Source organism: Lissotriton vulgaris, chromosome 12 (assembly GCF_964263255.1).
Source record: "Lissotriton vulgaris chromosome 12, aLisVul1.2, whole genome shotgun sequence".
In the NCBI taxonomy this organism is placed as follows: Eukaryota; Metazoa; Chordata; class Amphibia; order Caudata; family Salamandridae; genus Lissotriton; species Lissotriton vulgaris.
Window position 1 is genome coordinate 503,870,583 of NC_141700.1, and position 25,352 is coordinate 503,895,934.

At 50.6% G+C, this 25,352-nt stretch overlaps 1 protein-coding gene across 2 annotated transcripts in view; it reads left to right on the forward strand.

Moving 5' to 3' along the window:
• Positions 1–25,352, forward strand: part of CENPT (centromere protein T) — a 1,372,670-nt gene that overhangs the window by 1,267,235 nt on the left and 80,083 nt on the right. For both annotated transcript variants that reach the window (XM_086945259.1, XM_086945260.1), the window contains one exon: positions 9,150–9,255. In XM_086945259.1, coding sequence (XP_086801385.1) covers positions 9,150–9,255 — 106 coding nt within the window. The remainder of the gene's footprint in view (positions 1–9,149; positions 9,256–25,352) is intronic.

A 25,352-nucleotide genomic window follows, 5' to 3' on the forward strand; every position in this document is an offset into this window, starting at 1 on the left:
TTATCATTACTGAGTACCCCATCAAGAAGGTGACCCTTTTCGTGTGTAGGCTCAAAGCCTTTCTGTATGATCTGGAGAGCTGCCATACTATCCAAAAATGCACTAGCCGTAGAGTTGTTGGGGTCATGTAAGTGGATATTTATATCTCCTAATATTGAGAAATAGGATCTACTAACCACTAAGTCGGCTATTTTAGATTGAAGTGAATCAATAAAATCTCCTACTTGATTAGGGGGGCGGTAGATAAGAGCACCAGAAAATGAGTCTGTAGGTGAGAATTCAAGTGTAAAGAGCATACTCTCACAGTTAGAGATAGCGGCCGATGAGGTCCTACAGAGGTAGTGACTTTTTAGAAGGATGCCTAAGCCACCTCCTCTACCTTCTAATCTATCTAATCTCTGCAAAGTGTATCCCATTTGCAAGATGGAAGTAATATCAGGGTCAGAAGCGTCTTTTAACCACGTCTCTGTCAGGAATATTACATCTGGCTCATTCTCCTCTAGCAGGAGAGACATTTGCACAGCATGTTTAGTCAATGACCGACAATTTAAAAGAAACATTTTGTAGGTTTTGACAGAGTGTGGCTTATCTTGATAGCTGGACTGTGAGAATTTACAGTGAGAGCAGATCCCAGAAGGAGAGTCGGGATGGATAGAATGCTGACAGGTATGATTCATTGGGGGCATTAAGTTTTTTAAAGTGGTGGAGTCATACCTTATCGATCTGCTACATTCTGGTCCGCCTTGCACAGGGGGTATGGCCCCTGGTCCCGTCCGGTCGCGGACGGGCGCAGACGGGCTTGCCTTTGGCACGCCTTCGGCGCGCCGCCGGCGCGCCCGCTGCGCCCGCCCGCTGCGCGGACGGGGGATTCTGATGTTTATATCCACTGCATGCACTCTGCACTCCCTATGCACTCTGCACTCCCTATGCACTTCCTATGCACTCTGCACTCCCTATGCACTCTGCACGCTGCACTCCGCACTCCCTATGCACTCTGCACTCCCTATGCACTCTGCACTCCCTCTGCACTCTGCACTCCCTCTGCACTCTGCACTCCCTATGCACTCTGCACTCCCTATGCACTCTGCACTCCCTATGCACTCTGCACTCCCTATGCACTCTGCACTCCCTATGCACTATGCACTCTGCACTCCCTATGCACTATGCACTCTGCACTCCCTATGCACTATGCACTCTGCACTCCCTATGCACTCTGCACTCCCTATGCACTCTGCACTCCCTATGCACTCTGCACTCCCTATGCACTCTGCACTCCCTATGCACTCTACACTTTGCACTCCCTATGAATGAATGAATGAATGAATGAATGAATGAATGAATGAATGAAAACAATATTTAATAAAGCGCACTGCTGCCAAGCGGCTTCCTGGCGCTGGGGGAACTGGGTCAGAACTCACAGAGGGGGACACAAGGGAACCTAAGAAGGGAAAGCCAACGAAAAAAGAAACGTTTTTAAGGCTTTACGGAAATGGCTAAAAATAGGAATGGAGCGAAGATGAAGTGGGAGACTATTCCAGAACTGGGGAGCCAAGACGGAAAGACGAGTGCCCCCGGATCTGGATTTGCGGAAGCGGGGAATGTGAAGAAGGGAGAGAGAGGAAGACCGGAGGGTGCGACTGGGAACATAGGAAGAAATGAGGGAAGTGATGTAAGCAGGGGCAGAGCGAGAGTGGGCACGAATAGCAAAGCAAGCAAGTTTGAAAAGGGATCTGAAGCGGATGGGGAGCCAGTGAAGGGATTTCAAAGCCGGGGTAATGTGAGAGGATTTGGGGAGGGAGAGAATGAGACGGGCAGCCTGGTTTTGAATGGCCGTAGTCGAGGCGAGAGATGACTAAAGCCAAGACTATGGTTTTAAGCGCGTCGATGGTGAAAAAGCGAGATATTTTCCGAATAAGACGGAGGGAAAGGAAACATGAAGACACAACAGAGCTGATCTGGCTGTGCATGGTTAAGTCAGAGCTGACTTTAATGCCAAGGGTACGAACAGTGGAAGAGGGCGTGGGGGGAGGGCCAAAAGAAGGGGGCCAATGTGCAGGGGACCAAGGGTTAGAAGGGCCACCCGTGAGGACAAGTTCCGTCTTATCGGCGTTGAGCTTAAGATGGTTGGCGCTCATCCACTCAGAGATAAAGATAAGGGTGGAACTGAACTTGGGAATGGAATCGGGAGAAGAAGACAGATCAAAGACAAGCTGGAGGTCATCTGCGTAATTATATACAGAGACCCCCAGCTTGAGAAGAGAAGAAACAAGGGACAGATGTACAGATTAAAGAGGAGAGGGGAAAGAGAGAAGCCCTGAGGAACACCACAGGTGACCGGACAGGAGGGGGCAGAGAAACCAGAGAGATGAACAGCCTGATGCCTATCCTGAAGAAAGGATGCTAGCCAGGAGAAGGCCGCGCCCCGAATGCCCGCTGCGCAGACACGGTCGAGAAGAATGGAATGGTCGACCGTGTCAAACGCAGCGGACAAGTCGAGAAGCACCAAGGCTTGGGGGAAGGTTAACATCTGCCTTGCCCTTGAGTTCATCCAAGACCGCGAGAACCACCGCTTCTGTAGAATGGCCAGGGCGGAAGCCCGCCTGGTGGGAAGCTAAAAGGCCATTGTCCTCGATGTATGAGGAGAGGCAGGAGGTGACGTGGGTCTCTAGGATCTTACCCAGGTAGGGGAGAAGGGAAATGGGGCGGAAATTAGCGGGGAGGGAAGGATCTAGACCAGGTTTTTTTTAGAATAGGGAGAACAACAGCAGATTTAAAGGAAGAGGGGACAGCACCGGAGGCCAATGAGGAGTTGAGAAGAGTGAGGGGAGGACCAGGACAATTAGTGAAAAGGATTTTGAGGATACGCGCAGGAGCAGCGTCCAAAGGAGAACCAGATTTAACTTTAGACAGGTAGTTGTGAAACAAGTCAGGGGAAATAGGGGGGAAAGTGTCGAGGGAAGAGGAAGGGGGAGTGGCAGGGCTGGTGAGGATAGGCTGAGGCACAGTTGGAATGTTAGCTTTAATTTTCGCAATCTTGTCGATAAAAAAGTTATTGAGTGAAAGACAGAGGGATTGGGAGGGAACCAAGCCGGGGGAGGAGCGATCAGAAGTGGCAAGATTGCGAACCAAAGAGAAAATTTCGCGGGGTTTATTCACGGAGAGCGATACTCTCTCCGTGAAATAAGAGGTTTTGGCATTAAGGACTGCTTTTTTGTAGTTGGTAAGGAGTTGTCTGTACTGAACGCGCAGAGGAGGGGAATACTGACGTCTCCAGAGGCGTTCCGCCCGTCTGAAATCAAGTTTTAGTGCTTTGAGCTCAGTGGAGAACCATTTGTGCGCGTCGTATGGACGAACCGCTTTGATCTTTTTAAGCGGGGCCACACGGTCACACGAAGCAGCAAGCCATGTACTTAAGGCTTTGGCCTGGGATTCAAGGGGGAAACAAGTAAGATCAGGAGCGGAAGAAACCAAAGAGAGTGAAAGGGAATCAAGGTCGGTTTGATTCCAGTTACGGGCTAGAAGGTTTTTTTTAGGGGGAGAAGGTTTGTCAACCACACCTAAGTGAACAGAAAAGGAAATAATAGAGTGATCGGACCAGACACAAGGAGAGATGGAGGGAGGTGAGGCAAGGGGACAAGACGACCAGATTTGGTCAAGTATATGGCCATGCACGTGGGCCGGGGCTGTGACATAAGAGGTAAGGTTCAGACATTGAAGAGTGGCAGAGAAGTCTTTGGAAGAAAGATCTTCCTTAGGGTCTCCTGGCCAGAAGTTAAAGTCACCAAGAAGGATCACAGAGGAGTTGTTGACCACCATGGTGGCCAGCAACTCCTGGATGGAGGCTACAAAAGAAGGCATCGATTGAGGGGGGCGATAGACAAGAACCACAGTGAGGGGGGAAGGAAGGTTGAGGGAACGGGCCACCAGGTAGTCCACATTAGAAATGGGGGGGTGAGGAAGGAGCTGAAATTTAAGTGGCGACCGGACAATCATCGCCACCCCCCCGCCAGCCTTGCCATCCGGGCGGTCAGCTCAGAGGGCATAGTAGGTGTCAGGGAGGATGGCTAGAAGATCAGGGAGAGAGTCAATAGTGAACCAGGTTTCAGTCAGAAATAAAAGGTCTGGGAAATCAGTGGTTAAAAGATTAAAAAGTGCTGTCTGGTGTTTAACTGCGGACCGGGTGTTGAGTAGGTAAGCAGAGGCAACCGTAGGGGCCAAAGGGGAACGAGGAACCGGGGGTGAAATAGAGGGGAGAGGAGGGGAGTCGGAAGAGAAAAGAATCGGGTGAAGTAGGGGAGAAGAGAGAATACCAAGTGATTGTAGGTGATGAAGGGGGAGTGGGGCAAGAGAGGGAAAGGCAGATAGTGCAGTAAGTTGGGCAGCAGTGTAAACCAGGCGAGAGGCAGAGTGTGTTGCCCCTAGTCCCGGCCCGTCGCGGACCAGCGCAGACGGGCTTAACTTAGGCGCAACTTCGGTGTGCCTTCGTCGCGCCCGCTGCGCCCGCCCGCTGCGCCGCCGGAAGACAGGAAGAGTTATGTGGGGACGACAAATGAAGAGAGAGGGTCAAAGGGGCGTGACAGGGGGTGGAGGAGCCAAAGCGCAGCAGCGCCGAGGCCAGACCCGCCCAAGATGGTGGAGCCGCCCGTCCCCTCCGAGAGTCAGTCTGCACTGCCTATGCACTCTGCACTCCCTATGCACTCTGCACTCCCTATGCACTCTGCACTCCCTATGTACTCTGCACTCCCTATGCACTCTGCACTCCCTATGCACTCTGCACTCCCTATGCACTCTGCACTCCCTATGCACTCTGCACTCCCTATGCACTCTGCACTCCCTATGCACTATGCACTCCCTATGCACTCTGCACTCCCTATGCACTATGCACTCTGCACTCCCTGTGCACTATGCACTCTGCACTCCCTATGCACTCTGCACTCCCTATGCACTCCCTATGCACTCTGCACTCCCGATGCACTATGCACTCCCTATGCACTATGCACTCCCTATGCACTATGCACTCTGGGCTCCCTATGCACTATGCACTCTGCACTCCCTGTGCACTCTGCACTCCCTATGCACTATGCACTCCCTATGCACTCTGCACTCCCTATGTACTCTGCACTCTGCACTCCCTATGCACTATGCACTCTGCACTCCCTATGCACTATGCACTCTGCACTCCCTATGCACTCTGCACTCCCCATGCACTCTGCACTCCCCATGCACTCTGCACTCCCCATGCACTCTGCACTCCCTATGCACTCTGCACTCCCTATGCACTCTGCACTCCCTATGCACTCTGCACTCCTTATGCACTCTGCACTCCCTATGCACTCTGCACTCCCTATGCACTCTGCACTCCCTATGCACTCTGCACTCCCTATGCACTCTGCACTCCCTATGCACTCCCTATGCACTCTGCACTCCCTATGCACTCCCTATGCACTCTGCACTCCCTATGCACTCTGCACTCCCTCTGCACTCCCTATGCACTCTGCACTCTGCACTCCCTATGCACTCTGCACTCCCTATGCACTCTGCACTCCCTATGCACTATGCACTCCCTATGCACTATGCACTATGCACTCTGCACTCCCTATGCCTATGCACTCTGCACTCCCTATGCACTCTGCACTCCCTATGCACTCTGCACTATGCACTCTACACTTTGCACTCCCTATGCACTCTGCACTGCCTATGCACTCTGCACTCCCTATGCACTCTGCACTCCCTATGTACTCTGCACTCCTTATGCACTATGCACTCTGCACTCCCTATGCACTCTGCACTCCCTATGCACTCTGCACTCCCTATGCAGTCTGCACTCCCTCTGCACTCCCTATGCACTCTGCACTCTGCACTCCCTATGCACTCTGCACTCCCTATGCACTCTGCACTCCCTATGCACTCTGCACTCCCGATGCACTATGCACTCTGCACTCCCTATGCACTCTGCACTCCCTATGCACTATGCACTCTGCACTCCCTGTGCACTATGCACTCTGCACTCCCTATGCACTCTGCACTCCCTATGCACTCTCTATGCACTCTCTATGCACTCTCTATGCACTCTGCACTCCCTATGCACTCTGCACTCCCTATGCACTCTGCACTCCCGATGCACTATGCACTCCCTATGCACTATGCACTCCCTATGCACTCTGCACTCCCTGTGCACTCTGCACTCTGCACTTCTTATGCACTATGCACTATGCACTCTGCACTCCCTATGCACTCTGCACTCCCTATGCACTCTGCACTCCCTATGCACTCTGCACTCCCTATGCACTCTGCACTCCCTATGCACTCTGCACTCCCTATGCACTATGCACTCCTTATGCACTATGCACTCTGCACTCCCTATGCACTATGCACTCTGCACTCCCTATGCACTCTGCACTCTGCATGCACTCTGCACTCCCTATGCACTATGCACTCTGCACTCCCTATGCACTATGCACTCTGCACTCCCTATGCACTCCGCACTCCCTATGCACTCCGCACTCCCTATGCACTCTGCACTCCCTATGCACTCTGCACTCCCTATGCACTCTGCACTCCCTATGCACTCTGCACTCCCTATGCACTCTGCACTCCCTATGCACTCTGCACTCCCTATGCACTCTGCACTCCCTATGCACTCCCCATGCACTCTGCACTCCCTATGCACTCTGCACTCTGCACTCCCCACTCTCCACTCTGCACTCTCCACTCACTACTCTGTTCACTCACTCTGCACTCACTACTCTGCACACTCACTTTGCACTCTGCACTCACACTCTGCACTCAATTTTATCAAATACTGAGGAGAGGGGACTGCCTGGAGTGTGCTTATGTGGAGAGAGAGAGGCCGCCTGTCTGAGTTAAAACACCCCGTCATTTCTGCTCCACGTAGCCTCGCTTTAAAGCAACTTGTCCATCTGCAGCTAGTCATACTCCGTGCAAGGGAGGATGTCTGAGTTAAAACACCCCTTCATTTCTGCAAGACAAAAAAAAATAAACCCCGCCCACGGCCGCATGACGTTGTGGAGGGAAGAAATCACGGGAACGCCCACGAATCTGGTCCGGCAATGACGGACAGATCTCTGTTCCAATGGCTAGCCTCCATTTATGGAGCTAGCCAATGGAACAGAGGGGCAGATTCCAAGCCACACTGTTCTAACATTAGATTTCGCCTGCGCCGAAAAGCTGCGCAGTGTGCAGCCTTCGGCGAGGCGAAACCTAAAAAAAATTAGGGGACAACAAACCTATGCGTACAAGAAGTCAGCTTAGGGTATGAGAGTAGGCAAGGGACAGGGCAGGTGAAGAGTCTGTTACCAGAGTACTTTGTGCCGCTATCAGTTCGGTGGATCCATCTGCTGGCGTGGTATATGTCAGGCCCAATGGTCAGCATGTTGTGTTGCATGGTAGCTGTCCAACTATAGTTAAATTGAGCACCCAGACATAGTCCGGACAGGTAAGCGTGTGAAACCCCGGTGCCAGAAACTGGATACATGCACCCAAAGTTTCATCAAAGCCTGAGAGGGTGTCCTCCATGACGGCAGTCAATTTCTCCATGCCTAGTAACCCCAAGAGCTTATGCAGCCAGTCTGTGAGTGGGAGTGGTGTCTGCAAATGTGTCATAGGGATGTTTATTTTTCTCCCCAGCATTTTTCCTTTAAATGTTAACATTTCTGATGCATTTACGTCATCCTAAGACAACATATGCTTAAGTTACTTTTTTGAGTAAAGTAGTGCGGGAAGACTTGGTCATCTGATAGTTATTTCACAGAGCGGTGAAATGGCATTTTGGTATACATCTGCTACAGCAGTTAGTAAAACATAGAGAGGAAAAGGACGCATGGACGGGTCTAAAGACTGAAAGACCCAAAAATTAGGTGACAACATGAGAAATGTGACAGGGAGTATACTGTAACAAGCATTAGTAAAGCCAATAGGTCCGCATCAGCAAAAAAAAGTGTGATGATACATATGCATGCATGATCATGAAAAGACTGCCATTCTTTTCTTTTTTTTTTACCATTCCCATTTGTAGGACACCAATCCCGGCACTGTAAATAAAAATAAAAAAAACATAGAGTCCCTAAGAGTAATTTTTCTACTACTGAGCGGCCTGGCAGCAAATTGCAGCTGCTTAACACTTTAAAAAAGATATTTGTTTTTATTTAAACAAGCCTGGGGGAGCAAGGATGGAACAGCAAGATAGTAGGTATACAAGGGGAGCTCAGTAGGGGGAAATGGAAATGAAAAAGCAAGAAAGCTGAACTGCTGGGGCGGGTGGGTTGGGAGAAGCAACAAACAACCAGAGGGAGGAGGGGAAGCAACACAGAGCAAAAGGAGTGGGGTTTCAGTGGAAAAACATTCCTTGAATATAAGCTTTGGAAGATACAAGGCATTCATTCAGAAATGATGGTGGAGAAGCTACAATTCAGGGCGGGACAGACGCAAGAAGCGAAAGAAAGCCATTGAATGAGAAGTAAGCAAATAAGGCGGACAAGGAAGCCAACCAGTGGTTAGCACTGGACTGACCCAGAGACAGCTGTCAGTATTGATTTTTTCCTCAATACAACAACAGACCGCAAAAAAGCAGTCTTTTAGACAGACCTGAATATAAGAGATTACATTCTAGATACTCTAAAACTTGTAGTTCAATGGAGACTGATTGGGGACATCGGATTCCCACAAGAATTGAATCTCATAGTAGTCAAACAGAGCAACCTACCTCAAAGATGGAAAATAGATGCATTTGCTGTGGCAGTTTCAATTTATATAGTGGATTTTGATTGGTGTAGTAGATGTTAAACCCTTTTGATACACAACAATGTTGCCTTAACTGAAAGATCGATATCAGTAGTAAGTATAATGGCAGTCCATGTTATAGGCTACTGATAATGTGTCCTGGGTTTCAGGAGAGTCTTCTAGCCAAATGGTGATGTATTGTCTGATTGAAGATGATGAAGGAGCTCCATTGACAATTTTGTTCTTTGCAGCAGAAGGGATATTTCAGTACCTCTGCCTGAGACTAGAACATCCTATGGGTCTAGGTGAATGGGGAGTAAGAATCAAAGTTGATAAATGTATAGGAAATGTGATTTATATTTTGTTGCTATTTGATCACTCTACCATTTTAACAAGTATCTCATTGCCAGAACTCTCAATGGATAAAGACGATTTCCTACGCGGACAGATGAGGAAAGGATCTCAGTTGTCTTCAACATTGAAAACCCCAAACTATCTTAAACCTTCAAATGCAAAGTAAGTAATAAATAATGCCTAATTAATTGTTAATTATCAAAGTGCAGCAAGTTTTTTCTTTTTTTTACAAAGTGGCCTAATTTTACAGGAAAGCAGATGAGAATTTGTCTCCCTAGGTATGGAAACCATCATTTGATTACCCACTACCACAAGATAATGGGCACAAACGTAAAACTGGTTATTTACTCTGCACAGGTGTGGGCTGCAACTCAGATCCCACACAACATCTTGATTAAATGAACAAACTTGAAATGTTTGCAGGTAGAGCTTTTATGTCCCTAGTTTTATTTTGCATCCATCTCTAAGACCCAACATTACCCACCCATGTGATTTCCACTGTATGTGCTGATGGGATTATGTCAGAGGAACAAGTAATGAAAGTCTTAAAATCTGTTACAGGACTTAGACGCATTAAAGCAAAATAATAGTACACGTGACTGTTGATATGTGCATGCTTAACTATATATCTTTGTGCAGAAGTGTTTGTAAGGATTTGAGCAGTGTACAAAAGATTGCTACTTTAGCTGTTCTACAGATACTACAACGTTGCAGACCCCTTTCTTTAGACTATTAGGTGTCACTACACCTCTGGGAAAGGAATGGGTTAGTACAGTTTTGTACTGCAGATAGGAAACTGCCAATTTTGGAAAATCTGCTTTGTGCCCATTAACTCCCATCACGCTGATCTCTTTCCCCCCAAACAGAGCCTCCTGAAATACTGTCAGAGTTAATAGGGCTCAGCTCACTCGGACTGTCACTAAACAAAAGCAGTCCCAATGTGGCATAATGTATTCACTGCTGGAGGTAGCTGCATGGAATTAGCAATGTTTTCCCCAAGGTGGTCTAGATCATGTTTAAGCCGCTGCACACTAGTACGTAAACTGTGGTGCCAATGAGGCCTTTCCAGAAGGCGTTTTCTGAGGCGTACTTTAGATGTCCGGGACCAACTCAGAATACCAATTGCACTCAGTTCAGTTAAATTACTTTATTCGATTAATACATTATTAATCATAAAAGTTCATAGAAACATCACAATTATGCATGCTGCGAAAAATATTTTAAAAAACAGTTAAAAAAACCAATATTAAAGTAGCTAGTTAAAATTCAGTTCATATTAGCAAATGTGCAGTGTCCTAGTTTTCAACAATAGACACAAAATGGAAGCGACACCAAAACAGGCTAAGGGGTCTGGCAGCATTCGTAAAAAGTATAAAGCTGGTCGGCATTGCCTGAAATTAAATTAAGTATTTCCTGCAGTGATTGCAATAAAAGTTACCTAAAAAAATTATGTGCAAATCATTTTGAGGCGATGACCCATCACATGGGCAACATAGGAGATCGTTAATAGAATATAAGCCAGTAGGAAAGCCCCACATATGTAATATGGTTGAGACGAAAACTTAACAAAATAAATCTATGACAATGGTTTGTGACAAATTCCTGGTAGGACTGTACCCACTCGCCCTGTAGGGACCCCTCCAGATACTCACTGGCCATAAATTTGCTGTGCTGGTTGGTCATTCTTGCCTTGTTCCTTAATTTGAAAAAAATGTTGACTTTTTTTTAATATAACGCACAATTTCTTGGTATTTCAAAAAAGCTACCTAAATCTAATGAATAAAGTTTACTTTTTTTTACGTACGCTAACCATTGAATGCTCTGGGTATTATCCAATAATAGGCAATCCTTGATAATTTGTTGAGTGAGCATCACAGGGTCCCTTTTCCATATTGAGTGCCAGAGGAGGTTAGGTGCTACATTTATCAAATCAGTGACATAAGGGATGTTCAACTCAAGGTGTAATTTAAAATTATAGCAACTGATGGGAAGGGTCATCATTGTTTTCCAAAAGGAGTCTTCTATTGTTTGTAGTGCTTTTACATTAGCATAGCCCCATACTCCAGCACCATAGGAAGCTACGGCGCTGGATTTGGCCCTGTAAACCTTTTTTGCAATTTCTATATGTTTTGTGCCAAGTTTTTGGAAAACAAGTGTATATAGCATTAGTACTGTTTTCTAGAATAAGCCCTCGATTCGTCACCATCTTAGATGACAATGGTTTATCATCAAAGGTCACCTCTACATATGAAAACATCTCCGTCTGCGCCACTTTACGGTCAGAAATGAAAAAAGAGGGAGGATTCTTCAATTTTCGGATTGCCACTAAAATAAACGACTTTGACTCATAGGTTTGTAGGTCAAGGTTTTGCATGAACTTTACATAGGTGTCTAGCATTTTCTGGAGGGCCTTTCACGTTCGCGCAATTGAAACTGCACCATCTGCATGTTGGAATGCGGGTCTTATTTATTCTAGGAACATCTAGGGTTAATTCCAATAATTTGGCCTCTACCCCGTTTGTATACCGTGAAAACAGGAAAAGAGCAAGAACGCATCCTTGACGGAAACCCCTGGAAATTGAAAACCATCTAGTTCACTCCCCTTTATGCCCATACCGTACACATGCCTCAGCCTTTACATACAGCTGGCAATATAAGAAATTAACCCTTGGTCTACCCCCATTTCGTTCATGATCCTCCATAGATAAGAATGGGTTAAGTCGAAAGCTGATGCAGCGTCTCCCTGCTCTGTCCTGACGTTGTCCACGGAAGTTACTTCAATGGAGCCATATAAGTCCCTCCCGGCATGCTGACGTCAGTTTTCTTCTTTTCCGCTACCTAACGCGGATCCACGAAAGTAATACCTCGGCCTGGGGGGTAGGGACTCAGATTGGGACACTGCTGGCGGGTTTATCTTTGGCTCCAACCGAGTGCACTGACTCTGACACCAGAGTCACCGCAACGTCGGGACATAGCCCATAGGGGCATCCCACACCGTTTAGCCCTTCCATAGCGCTGTCGCAGGCTCTCTGCAGCTTCACTAGAGGTGGCTGCGGCACGGTGCACGACACCGCTTAGGCGTACTCTCTCTCCCCCTCGGGGAATGAGACTTCGCTGGTCAGTCTCCTAGTGGTTGGGATCTTTTCGGAGGTCTCCGGCTCGACTTGAGGAGTCCAGGCCTTTTCAGAGGGCGCCGGCACAACTTGAGGAGTCGAGGCCTCTTTGGAGGTCGCCGGCTTCACTCGAGGGGTCGAGAACTTTTCAAGGGTCGCGGGCTTGACTCGGACGGTACTGATGACTTGCTTTCAAAGCCTCGCGGGACCACGGAGGCTAGTGGACGTTCGTCAGAGCTGTTTGTAGGGATGCAGGCATTTTAAGGATGGGGCCTGCCGTCAGTCTCTAGTCCGTCTGAGCTTTTGCTGGATATTTTCCACCAGGGCGCCCACTCGGATTCTCTGGGTTTGGAGTCATATGGCTGCGATGTGTTTGCATCCGCCAGCTTGGGACTCCGGTCCCTCAACACGTTGTGTGTTTTCGCTCCGGCTACATTTGACCAGTTCCTCCCCTCCTTGCCGGGATCTCGCATGCCGATCTGGCCCGCCTAATCAGCGATGGCCATGATGTGGCGCACTTTTCAATTCGGTCTGCCATAGACACCACGGACATTGTGGGTCGTACTATGGCTAGGTCGGTTGCCATACGTCGCCACGCGTGGTCTGCCCTGGAACGGTATCCGACAGAACACAGGGTCTGGTTTGTCCCTTCCTGTCCTGTGCATATTCCTAGTTCTCAGGGAGTGGCTCTGGTCCATGCCCTTCTGCCTCTGGATCTGTGCTCCACCCCTGCTGTTTTTCGGGGTGTGAGGTCTTATTCCCATTCTGGCACAGGTGCATCTTTAGGTTGCATTAATCTGTGTCTATTCTTCTTGACGTTCTCGATTTGGTGGACGGTGTTGGTCTTTGGAGGTGTAGGCTTTTGGAGCGGGGCTTCTGTTTGTGCCTTCTTTCTTTCCTTTATGAGTGGTCTTGTGGTCTATGTTTCCGCTGTCTCAAGGGAGACCAGGATTTTTTCCCCCTGTGAGAAGTTGGCCTGATATGTAGTGCTCACTATTCTAGTGATCACTGTGTATCATTCCAAACGACCCTTATTGATGATTGGTTGTAAGTCAACCTTATAGACCAGCTATCCTAGTAGCATGGACAAGAGCAGTCTTTAGGCTAAACTCTAGAGGGCGTGTTAAGCCAGCTGTTATACCATCACATATACCCCTTGAACACCAAGTGAAAGGACACCACACAGGTTGTTATGAAAATAAAAGGATATTTATTTATAACAAGTCAACCCTGAACTCTTTATGAGTCAGGGAGCTAAGCACACAACAAAACTCTTAAGAAAATACTTTAAGTTGCACAATTTAAACAAATGCCCGAGGGGCCCGAAAAACCATATACTACAAAAGTGGAATGCGAAATACTAGCAGGTAAGTACCAAGATCCAGAGGCTTTAGGATCGCTAGGACTACACTACTGAACCTTCAGGTTAGGAGCAGGAGGCCTAGGGGGATCGGGTGCAGAGTGTGCGCTCTCACGCGGGATGCGGGACAAAGTCTATGGATGCTAGATTTCGTAAAGTTAGTGTTATCGGACGAATCCGACTAGCTAGGCTGAAAACGAAAAAGGATCTGGACACTTAGATAGGGAACCTATGTTGGAGCACCGAAATACTCAAGTTACCTAGCCCAGGGGCTGCGGCTGCATAGGGTTCAAAAGACGTCGGGAATCCTCGTTACAGTCTATGGAGCCTGAAAGAAGAAGTTGCTGGCAGGCGACCAGTGATGATGTCCGGAGTGATCCAAGCCTGGATCGAAGATGGAGACGACCTGAAAGCAGAGGGGACTCAGTTCTTAATCACTAGCCAGTGATTAGGTGGGCACAAGGATGGCACCGGATGAAGTCACCTCGACCAGGTGAGTGGGCGACGCTGGGCTCTGCAGTCTCTCGGACCAGGAGGCGTTGTCGGCGACCAGGATGGAGGTGCGAGCTGTCCCACGAAGGTGTCTGCTGTCGGCGCTGCTGAAACCAGGATTGGAGCAACAAGCCTTGGCAAAGGCAAGCCCACGCGGTGGACTCAAGATGGCGTCTGGAGTGGACCAGGAGGGTCCGGGGTGCTCCACTGTTGGAGGGGAGCTAGGGCCAGTCTGGGGCAACCAGACCAGCGATGGAAGTGTTGTGGTTCATCGTCAGGAGGGCCACAAGCCAGCAGGCGAGTAGCCGGACAACGCGGTGAGCAGCAAAGAGCAGAAGGGCCCCACGCAGATCTCGTGGATGCTGGGGGGCTGGACTTCGGTGCTGGAGCTGCTCAGGGTTAGGGCTTCTCAAACCCCAAAGCACTCACTCGAGGATCCCTCGGCGGTCGTGCTGGATAAGCGTCGTGCAGTTCTGAAGATGGCCGGTCCCTTGAGGTCTCGTCACACCCACGAATCTCAGCTGGGCTGATGATGTAGGTAGAGGTCAGAGGTGCCAGGGAATCCGGGTCTCGTCGAGCTGGGCAGTCTTGATCCGGAGGATGGACTTGCAGCAAACCGCATGCGCTTAGATGGTGCCCGCTGGTGCAGGTACTCCTTAGCCACAAGGGAGAGTCTTCAGAAAGGTTCAAGAGTTCTTTCGTGGAAAGTCATCAAGATTCAGAATTATCTAATTTGGGAAGGGGGCCGCTCCTACCTTTATTCAAGAAAAAGGGGCAGGCACGCGACTAGGTCCTGCCCATGGGTGGGACCAGGAGGGGGGTGGTTACACCCCTCTCCCTTGTCCGGACTTTCCCCAGCTCAGGGGCTGGTGTGCCCCTGGAACTGGTTCCAACCGGCAGATGCATAGTGAGCACCGGGGTGCCACTTGCAGTCACCTTCCATTCAGCCCTGCCTACCTGGGATACACAATACCCTGTCTGGGATGGTGCTAGCACCGCCCCTGACAGGAAACCCTTTGTCCAAGCTCTCCTCGCTGGAAGGACTCCCAGCAGCAGGAGGTCAGACTTGTGTCTGTGGTGGCAGCATCCATTTTGTGATGCTGAGGCTCGAGTTAACTTTAACCGGGGTTCACAGTTACATACATATCGTGTCCCTCTAGAAGGATGAAATACTAACCCCGTCGCCAGAATTGGCGAGGGGTTAGTATTCCAATTCGTATGACACCTTACTCGACATGTTTTGATAAAGCGATACCAAAGATAGCAAATAACCGCGAGGATTATAATGCACTTAAGAGTATATGGTACGCGTTATCATGGAACAGCTATTAGGACTTGGTTCCGCAAGCTGCAAACGGGCCCAGCTCATGCTAGAGCACCATCTCACATAATTCCAAACACTCTGCCTTCAGGATTGTTAAGGCCTGCCATAGGAGTGACTGATAGGAATATATGTGTCCATTTTAGGGTTAGATATAGGAATACTATATCTAAAGCAAAGGGTGATTACACCACCTTGCCCCAGCTGTCGTGCAGCCAGTTGTGTCAGATTTAGATGGCCAGCCAGGGGTGGCATAATACATGCTGCAGCCCCTGGTAGGCCCTGGGTACACCTATGCCCTGGATACCTAAGGTATACTGTACAGGGACTGATAAGGTGGCCCAGTACCAATTGGTAAATGCACCTAAGGTACATGTGAGTCAATTTAGAGAGAGAACAGCTAGGCTGTGGGTCTGATTAGCAGGCCCAGAGCCAGGGAAAGTCGTAAACCAGTGAAGCAAAAAGCAAAAATCTGGGGTGATCATAGGATTGCAGACCCTACTCTCCTACACCCCCTTACGCGACCTGTTATGTTTTCTGCAATATTAACTGTTATGCAGCACAACAGTGACGTGGTTTTGCTTGCATGACTACCCTTTTGGGATTAGTCACTCCACGTACATGTGTCGACTTTTTTGTCTCTTTGTGGGTATATCGGGATTCTATACCCACTGGGTGTCGCATGCTAAGTCTTTTTGCATTAGTGTCAGACATTCTTGCTACCCTTTCCTTCGAGATAGTGTCCTCTATATGTTCATAGCTTTGCAGGTTATCCACTCTCAGTGGTGCCTTTTAATTTGTTTGGCTGCATGCCTACCCCCTGAGCTTTGCTTAGTGGTTGCTCCTCTGTCTCTGTTGGCACTAGGCTCTGGGCTCGGCCCTGGCACTGTTGTCACATGTCCTAAGCAGTACACATTAATGTGTATTTTCTTACACCCACGGGCCTCATGCTGTGTCTGGTGTTCTAGGGGTGGACAGTCTTCCAACTGTCCCCTGTTTCTTGTGGCTTCCACTGTGGTGTGTGCTCAGGCGGTATGCTCTGCCGTTGTCATGTTGTTTTGACCCTTGGAACTTCGTTCCTCTTGGATTATAGGACCCGATGCTTGGATCCTTCTTGAAGGTCTCTCTGCATTGTTTCTTACATTGGCACGGAACTTATAGTTCTGTTTAACTTTCGTCTGTGTCTGGGCGAGAGAGGTCTCACACCATCCCTTGTTGGATTTGGTGTCTTTAACATCCCTTGTTCGTACTCCTTGAGGTGGGTCATGGGTCTGATGCCTGTTGTCCTGGCATTGCAATTTCCACCATTTTTCGTCAGCAGTGGACGAATATGTTCTCCTGGAATTTGGTGGTTGTCTCGCAGACCCTCCTCCTATGGGGTATAGCTTTGGTATCTATTCTAAGATAAGGAATCTGCGGCTAAATGTCTTATCAGATGGAAGAGTTACTTACCTTAGGTAACAATATATCTGGTAGAGACACAGTCTAGCCGCAGATTCCTTAACGGCCTCCCATCCTCCCCGCTCTGCGAAGGTCTTTTCATAGGGTGTTGTTTCCACCTGACCCCACTTTCTGGTGGCCTTGGTCTTCCGAAGGTGTGCTTTCGCACCTCACTCTGGAGTAGGGTGTGTTGTTCTGGGTGGGGCCCTTCGGACCCCCCTCCGACCTCTGGTTTTGGTTGGTGGCATGTTCTCGCACCTTCCTTTGGCGCAGGGGGTGTGGTTTGGCTTTCGAGCCCTTTGGCTCTCCACTCCGTTCACAATTTAAGGTGGTTCAGGTCTACACTTTTTACTACCTTCTCATGTTGTTCCACCTGTGCTCCTCACGCGTGGAGTTATTCTGTTTTTCATTCCCTCCCACCGCCCACACGTATGCCTCCTTCTTTCTCTGGCAGTCGGTTGGGTTGGGTTCCTCTTTGGTGCTACAGTCCTTCAATCCCTGGAGGGTGTGTTGTTCACTTTCTAGTGGTCGTTCACTTCTAGTCACTTGTCTTGCAAAATGTTGCTTCAATATTGTGGTTCTTTAATTTCACTCCTGTGGTGACAAGCTGTGCCTTGTTTGTCGTATCTTTCGTGGTGCACTTGTTGCCCCTCGAGGTTGGGCACGGCTTGGCATTTTGTTGGGCCCTTGCTCACAGCACGTACTCTGTGAGCTCCTTTCAGTTCCTCAGGGTACTGGGTGCTTTTTCAACGATTTTGTTCTTTTTTAACACACTGTTTCTATGCTATCGCAGTTTTTCACACAGCTCCGCTCCCAAAGGAACTGCAGCGCGTAGTAGCTCGCAGTGGTAGAGGCACAACAGCGTACTAGCTCGCAAAGGTAGAGAGCTGCGAGCTGACGGACTGTGTTCTAAAGGCATAGCTACAAAGTGATATTGTTGGGCAGAGGGAGCGTGAAAGGGTTATCTCGCACAGACAGAGCACTGGTATATTAAATTGCCCCCGGGACCTTTCTTTTATATTTTCACTCGATGCGAGGCACAAGATGGCTGCTAACACTTCCTGGTGTGAAGTGTTAGCAGCCAATCAGAAGCAAGCTTGTGCTCGGGAGTTTGGCTCCGCCCAGATATAGATGTATATATATATATATATTTCTTTTAATATCTCAAAAACTACTGAATGGATTTACACCATTTCAACAAAAGCACGCTTTCTGGACCAAGACCTTTCTCTCTCCCAAATTTGGCGTAATTCAGTTAAGCAGTTTGACCTGTAGCCTTGTCTAAAGTTTCCTATGGAAAATGCATTGAGAAAATACATTTTAGGACCCCCCCTTTTTTCTCAGCCCCCCATGACCAATCACCCCCAAACTTTCAAGATAGGAGCTGATTAAAAAAGAGAAACTTTTTGGAAAATTTCTTAAAGATTCGGCAAACGACGCCAAAGTTATAAGCACATGGAGGGCTCCAGGAGGGGGGCCGTGCAAACCCCCCTCCCAACATGAGTAAAAGTCCTGGGCTGCGGGGACCCCAGCGGGCCCTGCAGCCCCAGCGAGCCCCCGTTATTATTTTTTAAGAAAGACCACCGAAACTTAGCCAATCCAGGGGCCGCATTAAAATAAAATACTGGAACCCACCGCCGTAGCGCTAATTGTGCCAAATTATTATTATTATTTATTATGTTTCTTTTGGCCCTGGGCGTCCTTCTGGGACCCCCTGAGCAGGCCCAGGGGATCAGGGTGTTTCTACCATGCCTCCTTCTCTTGTTTTATACCTTTGTTTCTCTGCTTTCTGGTGACTCGCTTCTACAGAGTCACAAGATGGCTGCCAACACTTCCTGGTTTGGAATGTTGGCAGCCAAACACAGTGAAGTTCGCGCTCGGGACTTCGGCCCAGCCCATATATCGAACCTTTTTGTTCGAGGCATATGAGCTGCAGATCGTACACTTTTGCAATAGATCGCCACCTGGTGTTGGGCTCGGATGATTGCAGGTTGTTGTCTTCTTGGAAGAAGTCTTTGTAGTCACGAGATAGGTGACTCCTCCCTTGGACAATACTGCGCATGGTCATCGACTCCATCCTCCGATTGTTTTTTTTTGTCCGCCACTGGGTTCGGATGAAAGTTTTCCGCTCCGGCTAGAAAATACTTTTTAAGCAACTTCGAAGCGTGAAACTTTATACAAACATTTTTGACATCGAATAGACTTTTTGACATCACCAGCTACATTCCGGTGCGTCGACGCGGGCCGTTGGGCCTATCGGCGCCATACGGCCTACGCCTCATGGACAGAACTCCATTCAAGAGATGCCTGGTATGTCGAGCAAAATTCCCTCATAGCGACCATCACGAGGTCTGCAACCTCTGTCTATCGCCGGAACACGACGAGTCGACCTGCACAGCTTGTGCATCCTTCCGATCGAAGAAGATCATTCGGGATCGGAGGGCACGTCAACACGAGATGAGGAGATCAGGACCAGCACCGGAGGCCATCTTTGAGGAGGAGATCGTTGAAGAGGACGTCTCCGAGGACGAGGATCCACTCGAAGACCTCTGAGGACGAGGCTCCACTCGTCGCCGAGGAAGACTCACCTGATCTCCAGATCATATCGGGAGTAGAGGACTCAGACGACTCGATTCCATCTCGGCAGCCCGTGAGTACTCTTGCCCCTGCACAACATACACTACCCAAGCCAAAGGCAACGGTCAGCACTCTGCCCATGGGGCCCAGTCGAGACTGAAATATCGGCTCCGAGGAAAAAGACTACGCCTTCCGGTGCCTCGGCACCGACAAAACCACATGTGCCAATTCCACCTCCTCCATTGGCACCGAAACATCCTCCGACACCGAAGGACTCTTCGACAACGAAGCCAAAACCCCCTTCGGTGCCCAAAGACAAAGATCCTTCGGCACCCAAACCAAAAGATGCATCGGTGCCGAAGCCAAAGACCGTACCGGATCCGAAAGCTTCGACTCCGAAACCTTCCGGTTCCAAGAATAAAGATGGAAAGCCAAAGTCCGGCGCCGCAGGGCCAACGAGACCTGTCTCCACTCCAAAATCTCCCACCTCGGTACCAAAGACTCCAAGACCTGATACAGAGACACCTAAACCCTCTAACAAGCATACCAAGCCGAAATCACCTTCGGCACTGAAAAATTTGCCACAGGACTCAATAACGCCTCCTACAGCAAAAAACACAAAACAACCCGAAAAAATCGACGCCAAAGAAGATTGTAGAGGAGGAAGAACTGTTTAGGGCGGATCCTAAACAAAGAAAGGTCCATATCAATCCAAAAACTGGACATGTGGAAGCAATTCCTTACAAGAAGAGACCAGCAGACACACCACTTCTACCTGTGGTTCCTGCCAAAAAGAAGGATTGTGCAACTTCTCCAATGCACCCTTCCTCTCCTTCACCTTCTTCCTCTCCTATCCCTCATTACATTGAACCTACAGTTTCTCCTGTTCAATTTCCTGCATCAACACACCGCACTGACGAAGAGTATGATCTAGGGGGGGGGATGACGTACCAGAGCCACATGCATATCCTTTGGATGAAGATGTCAATCCAGAATATCCTAAAGATGACGATATATATGGTTTCCCACCACACAATGTGCCGGACACTCCTGATCCTCAGTACTACCCAACAAAACCTTCCCCTCCAGAAGATAGTATTGGGTTTAATCATCTATTAAATAGAGCTGCCCTTTACCACGGGGTTTCAATGCACTCTGATGCCATTGATGAGGATTTTTTACTGGATACATTTGAGCAGTCACAAAGGTCTACGCAAATACTACCCATGATAAAAGGAGTCATTAAACATGCTCCAGAAATATTTAAAGACCTGGTACTATGTAGGGTATTAAATCCAAGAATAGAAAAGAAGTATAGATCAGCACCAGCTGATCCAGTCTATATTAAGGGACATCTGCCACTAGACTCTTTAGTAGTGTCTAATGCACGGAAAAGAGCCATTCCCATACTTCTGGTGACACGCCCCAGCCTGACAAAAATTTTAAAGTTATTGATGCTTCAGGGAGACGGATTGCTGCGCAGGCAACAAACATATGGCGCCTAGCAAAATCTGAAAGAGACACGTTAGTGATAGATTCCTTACCTTAGAATATCCTCAGGCGTCAGACTGGATCCGGAAATTTTTGCGTAGCAATACCCCTGCGCGCCGGCAGGCGTCGTCCGCGGCTCCGTGTCCGTCGTCGGCGTCGTTAGCGCCGGAATGACGTCGTCGAAGTACTTAGACGCCGCCCATGCGCGCTGACGTCAGTTCTTCTTTTTTCCGCACCAGCTAGCGCAGATCCGGAGAAGCTCTACCCCTTAGTCTTTTTTGACTAAACTTTTTGATCTTTTTGATCATATCTTTTCGCGAGTCTTCGACTCCTTCAGTGCCCGGGTTCAAACCCTGTTCCAGGTGCGACAGACCGATGTCGGTTACCGACCCCCATCGTCGGTGCCTCAAGTGCTTAGGCCCCGACCACGACGACCGCACCTGCTCCGAGTGCCGGGCCCTGACGTCTAAGGCTAGGCGAGAGCGGTCTCGCAAGCGACTGGAGCTCTGGCAGTCGGCCCGCGCCTCTCCAGGTCCCGGCCAAGGTCCCACGGGAGGTCGAGGGACAGGTCGCGGGGTCGGAGCCCTCGCAGCTCCAGGAGTGGACATCGGTCGTCGGGATCCAAGTCCTCAGGTAAGGGGCATAAGAGGTCGGAGAGACATCATCGTTCCTCCGACCCTCCTCGACGCTCGCACGATGCGGCCGGGGGTTCGGTGACACCACCCGCGCGTCTCCGCCAGAGTCGTAGTCGTCGCCGCCTGCCCCACACCTTGGGGGGCCCTGGGCAAGACGCGACGCCTGAGGAGATCGAGCGGTACCTCATGGCCAAGAGGTCCCTCCCTCCTCAGCCGGGTTCCGTGGCGCCTTTGGGCCCAACGGCCCCGGCTGGAGGACCTAGAGTGTCGGGTGCTTCAGCTCCGACGCCGTCGGGTGCTACGGCCCAGGCGCCGCTGGCGACTTCGGTCCCGGCGCTGCAGGCCCTCTCTGGATCCGCTTCCGGAACCGGGTCGTCGCCGGTTGACCTCACGACCTCGCCGACGCCGGCCCTACGGATGTCACCGCCGGCGCCTAATATGGGCGCCGTCCCCGATCCTCCCCTCGGTCCGGTTCTGGCGCCGGAGCGGCGACGGTGGGCGCCGCTACCGACGGCATTTGGAGATTTCTATTTCCATGAACAGGACCCATCTGTTGAACCTGTGCTACAGGAGATGGGTGACGAGGGTGATTGGGAGGTGTCTGAGGACCCTCTGGCACAGGAGTGCCAGTCACCACAGGACTGGACATATGAGCTTGGGGTAGCCAGTGGTATTGACACTTCGCCAGACACTGGATTTGTCTCCCCTACCACCGTGGCTACGGAGGAGGGGGCTGCATAAAGTGCAGTGTTGACACGGGCAGCCAAGGCCTTAAACCTTGAGCTCCCTGTCGCGGCCGTGAGGACTAAACTCCTCACAGACGTCCTTAAACCGCAGGCAAGCTCCAGTGAGCCTCTGCTGCCGTTTAATGAGGCCTTGTGTGACATTCTTGTGGGCACTTCGTCCAAGCCTGCCACAGGTCCGCCTGTGGATAGGAACGTGGCCAGACTCTACTGCCCGGCCCCGGGCGACCCTTGCTCTTTTTGTCCACCATCCCACCCCCGAGAGCCTGGTCATCCAGGCCTCCACTTCCCAGACCGCATTCCCGACGGCTCCGCCCGATCGGGAATCCAAGAGGTATGAACAGTTCGGGAAGAAGGTGTTCTCGTCCCTCAGTTTGGGATTGCGGTCAGTTAATACCGCATGCCTCTTGGGCCGCTATACCCACACCCTGTGGGACGCGGTCGCGGACGTGATGCCACAGTGTCCGGAGGAGGTCCGGGCAAAACTCACCCAAACCCTTGCGGAGGGTCGAGATGCAGCGCGGTATTCCATCCGGTGTGGGCTGGATACCACGGACTCACTGGTCCGCCAACTTTTTTGCCGATGTCCAGGCCACTCTGCTGGACATGCCGTTTGAAGGCCGTCGCCTCTTTGGCGAAAAGGCAGACCATGCGCTTGAGCGATTTAAGGACTCCAGGGCTACGGCCAAGTCCTTGGGCCTCTCGGCCGCTCGACAGAAAATGGGTGCCTTCCGCTCCTTTCGTGGCCAAGGAAGGGGCGCCCCCATACGTGCTGCCAGCCTCGCGCGGCAGAATGTCCAACTTCGCGGTGGCGGCCGTGGAAACCGCCGTGGCCGCGGTCGGGGACAACGGCGTGGCCAGTCCACACCTTCCCCGTGTTGGGGGATCACTTGCAACTTCTGCAAGAGGAAGTCACGGCCCTCTTGGCCAAGGGGGCCATCGAGCGCGTTCCTGGGCCAGAAGTAGGGTGTGGTTGTTACTCCCACTACTTTCTGGTACCCAAGAAGGGATCTTGGACCTACGGAACGTCAACGGCTTCCTCCAGAAGGAGAAGTTCAAGATGCTGACTCTGGCTCATGTCTTAGCTGCCCTGGACCCAGGAGACTGGATGGTAGCGTTGGACTTGCAGGACGCCTATTTTCACATCCCCGTCCTGCCAGCCCACCGGCGTTACCTCAGGTTCATGGTAGGCCACGAGCACTTTCAATTTACCGTGCTCCCCTTCGGCCTTACCAGCGCCCCACGGGTGTTCACCAAAGTGATGGCGGTGGTCGCAGCCCATCTGCGCAGGTTAGGGGTTTCAGTCTTTCCCTACCTCGACGACTGGTTGTTGAAGGCGGGCTCGCCCCAGACAGTCGTCCGCCACCTCCAGACTCCGGCCGATCTCCTGCATCTGCTGGGGTTCCCCATCAACGTGCCGAAGTCACACCTGTGTCCCTCTCAGAAGCTCCTCTTCATCGGAGCGGTTCTGGATTCGGTGCAGTTTCGGGTTTATCCACCCGAACAGCGGGTTGGGGATATTCAGGCTCTGATTCCGGTCTTTAAGCCTTTATCCCGGGTCTCGGTCAGGTTGACGCTGCGGCTTCTGGGGCTGATGGCCTCCTGCATCCTTCTGGTGCATCACGCCCGGTGGCGGATGCGGGCTCTGCAGTGGGACCTGAAGTTTCAGTGGGCCCAGCATCAGGGCAACCTGTCCGACCATGTCCTGATCTCAGAGGGCACTGCGAGACAGCTGCAGTGGTGGCTCACGGACAGCGATTGGGTCAGCGAAGATCCCTCTCCCTTCCCCAACCGGAGCACGTAGTTGTGACGGACGCGTCCCTCCAGGGCTAGGCAGGCCACATGGGAGAGGCGGAGATCAGAGGCCTCTGGTCTCCGGCGGAGTCCCGGCTCCATATCAACCTTTTGGAGCTGCGGGCGATTCGTCTTGCACTGAAGGCATTCCTCCCCTCTGTCCGAGGGAGTGTAGTGCAGGTGTTCACGGACAACACCACCGCCATGTGGTACTGCAACAAACAGGGCGGGTGGGGTTGTGGACCCTATGCCAGGAGGCTCTGCGCCTCTGGCAATGGCTGGAACATCAGGGCGTGACCCTGGTGGTTCAACACCTGGCAGGTTCTCTGAACGCCAGGGCGGACGAACTCAGCCGTCTGTGCATGATGGATCACGAATTGCGTCTGAACTCGGACGTGGCGCAAGGCCTCTTTCAGCAGTGGGGAGAGCCTTGGTTAGATCTATTCGACACAGAAGAGAACACGCAATGTCATCAGTTCTGCACGTTGGAATTTCCAAGGCAGCACTCGCTCTGAGACGCTTTTCGTCGCGAGTGGAGTTGCGGTCTGTTGTACGCCTTTCCGCCTATCCCACTTCTGCCCAGAGTGCTGAAGAAGATCAGGCGCGACCGGGCCCAGGTTATCCTTGTGGCTCCGGACTGGGCACAAAGATACTGGTATCCCGAGCTACTCAGCATGTCAGTCGATCCCCCGATTCGTCTGCCTCTTCGGGAGGACCTTCTTTCGCAGCAGCAGGGCACGGGCCTCCACCCGAACCTGTCCAGCCTCCACCTACAAGCTTGGAGATTGAGCGGCGACAGTTGAGGCCATTTGACTTGCCTCCCGAAATCTGTAATGTCATTCTGGCAGCCAGGCGTCCCTCCACAAAGTCGGTATACGCCTGCAGGTGGAACAAATTTGTGGCATGGTGCACAGCAAAGGCTGTGGATCCTCTCTCTGCACCCCTTTCCGAGGTTCTCCTCTTCCTCCTTTCTCTTGCCCAGCAGGGTTCTGGCTGGGCACTCTCAAGGGCTACCTTTCTGCCCTTTCAGCCTTCTTAAGGCTACCTGATCACCCTTGTTTGTTCAAGTCCCTCATTGTCAACAGATTCTTAAAGGGCATCACTCATATGATCCCTCCTGTTCCTTTCGTGATGCCCCAGTGGGACTTGAATCTTGTACTTACTTACCTAATGTGTGCTCCCTTTGAGCCGCTCCATAACTGTCCTCTCCGTCTTCTTACATTGAAGACTGCTTTCCTGGTTGCCATCACCTCTGCTAGGAGAGTGAGTGAGCTCCAGGCTCTTTCTTCTACA